The sequence below is a fragment of the Bidens hawaiensis genome, unplaced genomic scaffold, assembly GCF_021521415.1.
Source record: "Bidens hawaiensis isolate Kalapana, Puna unplaced genomic scaffold, B.hawaiensis_p1.1 tig00018769_1, whole genome shotgun sequence".
Lineage (NCBI taxonomy): Eukaryota > Viridiplantae > Streptophyta > Magnoliopsida > Asterales > Asteraceae > Bidens > Bidens hawaiensis.
Genome location: NW_027492851.1, coordinates 171,877 through 182,485, shown reverse-complemented (window position 1 = coordinate 182,485; position 10,609 = coordinate 171,877). Strand labels below are relative to the sequence as shown.

Genomic DNA, 10,609 nt, shown 5'->3' with positions numbered 1-10,609 from the left:
CCCCGTTGTCACCGGTCGAGTGCAGCCCGGTAATTGCATTAGGAGACGCTGGTTCTACCTCGGGAACCACACCTCTCAAGGTGTATTCCCGAAAAAGAACCTGAGCCACCCGTGATGCACCAGCTCCCGTTACTGCTTTCCCACTAGCTGTGATCCCACCTCCTCCACCACCTCCTCCCTCACCGGAGCCTGTGGTCGAGGAAGGACCCTCCGATCATGAGCTACTTATGGTTCTTCTTGGCAAGTTCTTGGCATATGAGAACATTGTTCACAATATGGTGAACAGCGTCCTTGCCATAGAACACAAGCAGGGCACAGATGATCTATCGCACAATGCTTTGTACCAGTTTGTGTATGACATGAAGAATCAGGGATTGCTCACAGAGGCCAGGGTGGGAGATCTCGAGATGAAGAATGGCATAATGGAGCCATGTTTATGTTATTTGATGAGCATACACTAGACTTAGCTCACAAGTAGTGTTGGTTATTTTGGGTAGTATGTTGTGTAACCTAACTATGAACATGTAGTCTTTTGTGTGGTTGTGATAACTATGGTAGGAACTTAAAAATTATGGTAGAATGGTGGGTGACTAAGGTGTAAGTACATACACCTAATTTTGGTAATTATAAAGTCCCACACTTTGATGATTATATATATATATGTATAGGATCATTTCAGAAGTTTTTTTACAGCGAGAAGTGCGAGAAGCAAAGGTGTAACTCCATTAATCCCAAATTTCACTCCCTTTCTTACCTACACAACATTCAAATCTACCTACACACATACAAACGTACCGCGTCACATTCAAACATACATACACATATACAAAAATACGTACCTACACACGTACATACGCACCTACACAATAAGAAAATAGAGTGAAATTAGGGATTAATGGAGTTACACATTCACTTCTCGCACTTCTCGCAAGATCCATCCCCTATATATATATGTGTGTGTGTGTGTGTGTGTGTGTTATTGAATGATGTTATGTAATCCTTAAAAGTTTAGAAAATATTTTTCAAAACTAACAAAATTATATTATTTTTCTAAAAAGAACATGGCGCCCAAAACAAGACGAGCAACTAATAAACAAGCGTCCGGATTACCTTCCACTCAAGACGAGTTAGCTCAACTAATCGCTCAACATGTAAATACGGCATTCGAGCAACATGAGGCTAACCACAACGCAAGTCAAAACCCCCGAAATACAACTAATAATCTAAACGGAGGAACACCTAGAACCGAAAATCTAAATGAAAACCCCTCAGGTAGTACGCTATGCGGGTGCTCATACAAAACTTTCCAAGGTTGCGGACCGAAAGAATTTACCGGTGCCGAAGGTCCTTTGGAAATTATCTGATGGATCGAGAAGATGGAATCTGTAATGAAAATTAGTGATTGCACTCCTCTCGAACGGATAAAATATGGAGTATGTTCATTCCGTGATGAGGCACTCGAGTGGTGGAATTCCATAATTCAAAATCTCAGAGAAGATGCCGCATACCGTCTAACCTGGGAAAAACTGAAAGAAATGTTATTAAAAGAATACTATCCCCGAAACTAACTTCAGAAGATCGAATATGACTTCTGGCAGTTAAAGATGGAAGGTGCTGACATCGGAAGATATAGTTACCGATTCAACACATTGGCACGACTGGTACCCCGACTGGTTACGCCAGAATATGCAAGAATCGAGAGGTATATCTGGGGATTAGCTCCAGAGATTCGAGGAATGGTCACCTCCTCCAAACCAACCACCATCCAGTCAGCCCGAGAGCTGGCAAAATCTTTAACTGATGATGCAGTTCGCATGGGAACTCTGGAAAGAAAGCTGTCACCACATAACCCGAACGAAAAACAGCTACCGAGAATCAGAAACCCGGAGAACTCAAACGGAAGTGGAATGGTAACTCAGGAGGATAGTTCAAGAGAAACCAAGGAACAGGAAGAATGTTTGCAGCAAACGCAAGAGGACCAGGAGGAAGCTCAGGACATGGATCCACTTGTAGCAGGTGTGGGAAGAACCATAGTGGTGAATGCTGGAAGTGTAATAGATGCAATCGATTTGGCCATATGACCCGCGACTGCTACGCAAAGATAGCAACATCTACGGGATGTCGAACTCCCGGATGTTTCGAGTGCGGTGTCATCGGACATTTCAGAAATTAGTGCCCCAAACTCAAAGGTCAAAACACTAGGGGCAAAGCATTTGAGATGAATGTGAAGAAGGCCCGGAAAGACTCATCCGTAGTCACCGGTACGTTTCTCGTTAATAATCACTATGCTTATGTGTTATTCGATACTGGAGCATATCTACGTTTTGTTTCTAACCAATTTGAACCCCTCCTCGGTATTGAACCAAGTAAGTTAGACAATAACTACTCAATAGAATTAGCTGATGGGAAACTAATTGAAACCAGTAAAATTGTTCAAAACTGCAACATTCTGTTAGAAAATCATAGATTTCCAATCGACCTTCTACCCGTAGAATTAGGCAGTTTTGATATAGTAGTAGGAATGGATTGGTTATCCAAAAATGAAGCAGAGATCGTATGTTCCGAAAAGCTAGTTCATCTACCAATCCCAAGTGGTCAATGTCTAAACATTCAAGGAGATCAGAGTAACACCGAGTTAAAACTCTCTAGCATCACAAAAACTCGCAAAATGCTAAGAAAGGGATGTCCGGCTTTTCTTGTCAACGTAGTCGACACAAAGGCTAAAGAGCGAAAGATAGACGATATCCCGGTAGTACGGGATTTCCCATAAGTTTTCCCCGAAGATTTGCCTGGATTACCTCCTCAGCATCAAGTCGAGTTCAGAATCAATCTGATTCAGGATGCCGCTCCGATAGCTCGATCTCCGTATAGACTGGCACCATCAGAAATGCAGGAGTTATCTAACCAACTTCAGGAGTTACTGGACAAAGGATTTATATGACCAAGTTTCTCACCTTAGGGAGCTCCAGTCTTATTTGTGAAAAAGAAGGACGGTTCTTTCAAAATGTGTATCAATTACAGAGAGCTGAACAAACTTACCATTAAGAATCGGTACCCACTACCGAGGATTGATGATTTGTTCGATCAGTTGTAAGCGTCAAACTATTACTCAAAGATCGATCTGCGATCAGGGTATCATCGGTTACGTGTTGCAGAAGAAAATGTTCCTAAAACCGCTTTCAGAACTCGCTATGGTCATTATGAATTTCTGGTCATGCCATTTGGTCTAACGAATGCACCCGCTGTATTCATGGACCTTATGAACAGAGTTTGTAAGCCATACTTGGACAAATTCGTGATAGTATTCATCGATGACATACTTATCTACTCACGAACCAAGAAGGAACATGAGCAACACTTGAAGTTGATTTTATAATTACTAAAAGAAGAAAAGCTATTTGCCAAATTTTCCAAGTGCGATTTCTGGCTTTGAGAAGTCCACTTTTTAGGACATGTAATCAATGAGAATGGTATAATAGTTGTTCCAATAAAAGTTGAAGCAATTAAGAATTGGGAGACACTAAGGTCACCCACTGAAGTGCGATAATTTTTGGGATTAGCTTGTTACTACCGTAGATTCATTGAGAATTTTTCTTCTATAGCTCAACCCTTAACCAAATTGACTAAGAAAGACAAGAAATATGATTGGACCGAAAAGCAAGAAGAAGCTTTCCAACTGCTTAAACAAAAGTTGTGTAGTGCACCAATCTTGTCCCTTCCAGAAGGAACTGATGGATTCATAGTTTACTGTGACGCATCACGATTAGGCCTTGGATGCGTGCTTGTGCAAAAAGAAAAGGTGATAGCCTATGCATCACGACAACTTAAAGTGCACAAGAAAAACTATACAACTCATGATTTGGAATTAGGAGCAGTTGTTTTTGCACTCAAGATTTAGAGACACTATCTCTATGGCACCAAGTGCACAATCTTCACTGATCACAAGAGGCTCCAGCACATATTTGACCAAAAGGATTTAAATATGAGGCAACGAAGGTGGGTAGAATTACTCAATGACTACAACTGTGACATTCGCTACCACCCAGGTAAAGCAAATGTTGTAGCTGATGCATTGAGTAGGAAGGAAAGAGAAAAACCACTTCGTGTCCGTGCATTAGGATTAACAATCCAAACAAGCCTCACCACTCAAATCCGAGATGCAAAAAAAAAGCTTTGAAACCTTGGAACATAAAAACCGAGAAGTTATGAGGACTTGAGTGAGAATTCATAACGAAGTCTGATGGTACATTGTACTTGATTGATCGAGTTTGGGTACCACGTTATGGAAATTTAAGGAATCTAGTATTGGATGAAGCTCATAAATCCAATTACTCCATTCACCCAGGAGCAACCAAGATGTATAAAGATTTTCAAGAATTCTATTGGTGGCCAAACATGAAAGGAGATATAGCGGTTTATGTCAGTAAGTGTCTGACATGCTCAAACGTGAAAGCTGAACACCAGAAACCATCTGGATTGTTACAGCATCATGAGATTCCACAGTGGAAATGGAAAAACATTACAATGGATTTTGTGACTAAATTACCAACTACCCCCAATAACCACGATTCCATTTGGGTAATTGTAGACAAATTAACAAAATCCGCTCATTTCATTCCCATTCGCTAGAAAGATAGCCTGGAGAAGTTAACTCGATTATATCTGAAAGAGATTGTGGCTAAACTTGGAGTACCTGTTTCCATAATCTCCGACAGAGACGGTTATTTCATTTCCCGATTTTGGCAATCTATGCAAGAATCTTTAGGCACACGCTTAGACATGAGCAACGCTTATCATCCCCAGATCGACGGTCAAAGCGAGAGAACCATTCAAACATCTGAAGATATGTTAAGAGCTTGCGTTCTCGATTTCGGCAAAAGCTGGGATACCCACTTACCGCTAGCTGAATTTTCCTACAACAACAGCTACCACTCCAGTATTAAGGCTGCACCCTTTGAAGCTTTATACAGGAGAAAATGTCGATCCCCACTTTGTTGGGCTGAAGTTGGAGAGAAACAACTGACAGGACCTGAAATTGTTCAGGAGACCACCGACAGGGTCTTCCAGATCAAAGACAGGTTAAAGCTGCAGCAGACCGGCAAAAGAGCTATGCTGACAATCGTAGAAAACCGTTGGAATTTCAAGTGGGAGATCAAGTTCTGTTGAAAGTTTCGCCCTGGAAAGGAGTAATCAGATTCGGGAAGAAAGGAAAGCTGAGTCCTAGATACGTGGGACCATTCAAGATCATTAATCGAATTGGTCCAGTAGTTTATCGACTCGAATTACCTTCAGAATTGAACGTAATACACGACGTGTTCCATGTATCAAACTTGAATAAATGCTTATCCGACGAATCACTGATTGTTCCCGTTCAGGATATCCAAGTTGATGACAAGCTTCGATTTGTCGAGGAGCCTGTAGAAGACATGGACTGGAAAATACGAAGCTCAGACAAAATCGAATCAAGCTGGTCAAAGTTCGTTGGAACTTACGACAAGGTCCTGAGTTCACCTGGGAACGACAAGACCTAATGAAACGAAAATATCCTCATCTGTTTCCAATAGAGTCAGAAGCCAGTGATACTTCCTAAATTTCAGGACGAAATTTCATAAAGGAGGGAAGAATGTAACATCTGGCAAAAATTTTATTAATGTAATCATGATTATCCATCCTAATATCAATTTATTAAAAAAATCACTCTTTATTAAGGCTTATTATCTGGCAAAGTCAATAAAAAGTCGAAATTTTGACACGAAACGAGAAAAACGTGCAAATACCTCGGGCAGTGAGCCAGAAAGTAAATAAATCATTAGATTGATTAAACAATCTCAAAAATTCAAAATATATATGAAAACATGAGAGACAACATAAAAATATAATTTAGAAAGACTCAAATCACGAAAATTGGAAAATAAGCGATCACGAGTCAGTACAGGACACGGAAAGGACCCCACATGAATTATTTTCAAGAAAATGATTTTTATGGTCCATACTGTCAGGAATTTGATTTCATTCAAAATCTGACAAAAATTATTGAAAACGGAGTTCGTTTGGATATTTAAAACACGTAATACGTTAAACGAATAATCGAAATCAACTAGTTTATAACCCAACCCTTTCACATACCCCACCTCCATCCTTGGACAACTCACACCCCATATGGACCAATCTTAAATCTCCAACTAAGCCACTAATCATTATGTTCTAGAAGTAAGACACTTGGTCATCTCCCAACACTCCACCTATCTACTCTAACCCACCAACTCACCACTCTAAACACCAACTCAACACTCTACCCCCTCTCCCTCTTCTTCCTTTAAAAATCACGACCCAGACACCCTCTAGACCATCCAAATCAAATTAAAATTTCAATAAACATACACACACATAATAAGCAAAGATCAAGATCCATAGAAGTTTAGAGATAAGAAGAATCAAGCATACTAGGAAGGATTAATCTCACTACTCTCACTCATTAACACCATTTTAATCTTTAACAATCTCAAGAACCAAGTAAGTATCATGCTAATGTTGATTGAGTGTTGATATACAAGATTTGATATACTTGAGTTTGATTGGAAGATTGATAATGTGTGTAGTATATGTATATGTGTGTGTGACGTGTATATGTATCTATATGTATGAGAGAATCAAAACTTCATACACATGCATACATATATCCTAAAGACCCTATATTGATTATAAGATTTGATCTTGAGTATTAAGAATCTCTTGAAATTTTGGTAAATTTGGAAAAGTTTGATCCTAGGGTTTGTATTAGATTGAAGGTTGGGATGTATTATTGGTCTTTAACTTGTTAGTATGGGTTTATATTGTTAAAAATTGTTGTTAGAAATAGATAAAACAAAAGTGTGTTTATAATTGTAAAAATTGGGGATTTTTAATATAAGATTATTTAGGAGGTTTTGAATGGGTTTTTGAATTAAAAGATGTTATGGGATAACCTATATGTAAATAAGATAGGTTGCACGTTAGATTTAATAGTTAAAACTTGAAAAGTGTTGTAAATACTAAATAAGGAAACTTTAATTTAAGAAAAGATGAAAATTGGATTTTTAAATAAATACACGTGATAGATGGAAACAACAAGTAATTAATATCAACTTAAAACAAGATAGGATGAATACTTTGAAACTTGGATTAGTTGAAAACATTGTCGAAATAAACAACTTACTTAAGATAGAAACTTTGTTAAATGGTGATTAAAAGAATAAAATGGAATAAATTCTTTAGGATATATGAAACCTTAACAACTTAAATGAATGAATTAAAAATAGAATTGTATTTAATCAAAGTGGAAGAATTAGTTTAATTAGAATTATCAAATAATAATAAAGTTACTAAAATGGGAAACTTTGTAAGAACAACACTTAGAAAATCTTATTAATCTATAATCCTTTGATTTGAATGAATGATTAAAAGTTTGATAAAGATGGGAATAACATGAAAGTGATTAGTTATAAAGGTATGGAAACATCTAAAAGAATCATACTTAATTTTGTTGAAAAAGACAATGTTCAAAAATATGAAAATTAGATTCTTTTGAAAAGAGAATAAAAACCTTCAATTTAAAAGTGAAATAAAAGATTATTAGAAACTTATAAAATAAATTAAAATCTGGACTTTTAGAATGTTTAAACATAATCATAAATATACATAAATAACAAGTTTTACTAGTAACATTGCTAAGGTAATTTAAAATACAAACTAGAAACCGAAAAACTCGATTAAGGTATCTTATGAACATATATAGTCAAAAATGCAATTTATGGTAAATTATATGTTATTATATGTGTGTTTAGTTCATAGGATGATTAGTATAGACTTGTGTAATTTATTTGACTCGTCGGTAACTTAAACGGTCGAAAAATCGGCTTTTTAAGCAAAACCGACACAACTATTAGGGACTGTTTTAGAACAGCCCCTAAAGTGTTAAAACACTCATGTATAACATAAGTTAATACATGAGAAAAGGACAAGATGATAAAACTTGGTCCTAAACGATTTGTGTCGCGAAAACCGACACGAAAACGTTAAAAAGTTGCTATTTTAAGAAAATATTAACAAAAATGAAATTAATATATTTTCACAAGTTAACTTGTAAAACTTGACTAATATCTATCTAACAATTATTTTCCATAACTTATAAGTTACATTTTAAACGAAAAACCGAAATAACGTATTTTAGGCATAAAACCGACAAAACCGACAAGTTTTGTGAAAAATAGAAGATTAATATTTTCTTAAAAAATTTACAACAACTGAAAATTAAAATATTTTAATATATTGTTTATTAATTAGTTTAATTAATTAAATAATAGTTAACGGAAAACCGAACTATGTGTACTCGCTTATGTGCTTATGTGCTAGAGTAGGATTAATAAATTAAAAAGAGTTTTGTGTAAAAACTAAAATCAAGTTTATATTAACAAAACGTGTTCTAATATTGGACACGGGATTTTGGAAAAGCTACAAGACAGTGAGTTTCTCTATCGAACCCCCTCGATTTTTAACTGAAAATGTTTTCAAAACGATATTTAATTGTGTTTTGGGGAAAAGCATATTCTTTATTACATATTGTTTTCATTGTGGTTTTATAAAGGCATTTTAATTTACAAATTGGTGTATAATGCGGGATGAGTCTAGTTGGCTAAATAATAGTTAACCCTAGAAAGGGGCACAAAAATGTTAGTAGATCTATTTGGGTGACGCCCCCCACTTCCAATCGTGTTGGGTTAAAAGTGAGAATATTTTGAGTATTGTATGTATCGGGTTATCAACTATGATAGTCATACATAATGTTGTATTCTTTGCTCGTCTACAACAGCTCAATTTATTTAAGAAATGAAATGCCTATTTTTTGTGATGTAATGACGGTAGATCATTACACACAGATTTGTGATATAATGGCATTAGACCATTATACACGGGATATTTTGGATATAATTCGGGGTGTAGTGACGATTACACACGAATTAATATCGGATTTGATTATTTGAATTTTGTTTTCGATTCATATGTGTATATATGGACTGCTTTTGATATAAAGGGAAACTCACCAACACGTTGTGTTGTTTAGATATTCTAATATGCTTTTCAGGTAAGTGAAGATTTCGAGGTGGCATGGAAAGGAGGGCATGTGGTGTTTGAACAAAGATGAAATATTGTAAACCGTGCATTGGCACGTATAAGAAACTATGATTTCGTAAAATATTTTTCTATAATAAAAGATGTTACTTTTATTATTAATTGTCTATTGTTATTGACTATCGGCATCTGTCATAACCCGAACGGCTTAAGTTAATACTGCCGCTGTGTTAAGTTAAGATTTTCGGGGTGTGACAGGGTAATCGTTCATCATATAAATAGAAGTTGTTAATTGAGCAACTCATCAAAATGTGAATAGCTCCCTAAAATTAATTAATCAAGTCATTTCAACAAGTTAAAATTTTACATGGGATTATAGCTCCCTAAAACCTTTAGTAGTCGCTGGATCTTAGGCTAGATATACGTTTCTTTGGATTCATATGTATTTGGTCAGAGGGTAGGCATACCCCCACCATGCTTAGCATCATGTCCCTGCTCATTGAGTTGGTCTGTAGGGCCGTTAGGGCTTGACTGTGTGATATATTTGGTACGCCGATCTATATGGCCGCTGAGTTGTTACGAGTGAAGCTAAAGGTATATATAAATGGTTTAGTTTCAGCGTGTTCACTAGCAATTGTCGCTGACGTATTTTATAAAACTTTTTTACATGTAAACAGTAGAAAGGTGTAGTAGAACATGGAGGATATAGCCATTAGACTCATCTGATGGCTTAGTTTTGTTTTAATTATGTAAAAGATGTAAATTAACTGTAGGTTCCCTGGACGGATCGCACGAGATATATCGGTCTACTCAGGTGCGGAATCCCTGCGTAGATCGTTACGAGCGTAGAAAGCAAATCAAACAAACACACACGAATAAACCGAAACACGTTATATATTAATAACTGAACTCACGTGATATGAATCACTGATACAGACTTTCGTCCTCACGTTACAATGAACTCAAACCAGCTTAGATCAACTCGATGAACTTAAACGACTAACCCTAAACCAAGCCGTAAGCTGGTATATAAATACACGACAACTTCGCCTGATATGTTCAGGCGAAGTTGTCCATAACTTCGCTTGTTCAACAAGTTCGCCTAGGCGAACTTGTTAACAACTTCGCTTAAACAAAAACATAAATAACATTACAGACTCGATTACAGACACTAGACTATGAACTACTGACATTTATGCACCAACAGACTCCCCCTTGGCAGTAGCTTCATATCTTGATCTTTAAGCACTTGTCTTGTAATCTTCACGCATGCACTCCTTCTCTAACACATACCGTGACTACTCGCTTATACTTCCTCGCTTCGTCTTTCCAAGCAGGAATATAGAATATCTTCTTTTCATTCAACACTTGCAGATCAGCTTTCGATAAGTTAACAAGATGCATCGAATCATACACCCTCAGCACTTCTTGTTCGTCTTCGTCTTCCATCACGGCTTCAGCAGTCTGGCAATCAACATACCACCATTTAAGATTCTTCAAC

General features: G+C 36.8%; 1 protein-coding gene across 1 annotated transcript; it reads left to right on the top strand.

Annotated features, from left to right (window-relative positions):
• Window positions 1-2,218: 2,218 nt before the first annotated feature.
• Window positions 2,219-2,770, top strand: LOC143557008 (uncharacterized). Its single transcript, XM_077046184.1, has one exon. It carries the CDS (start codon window positions 2,219-2,221, stop codon window positions 2,768-2,770), a length of 552 nt encoding a protein of 183 aa, XP_076902299.1.
• The last annotated feature ends 7,839 nt before the right edge of the window (window positions 2,771-10,609 follow it).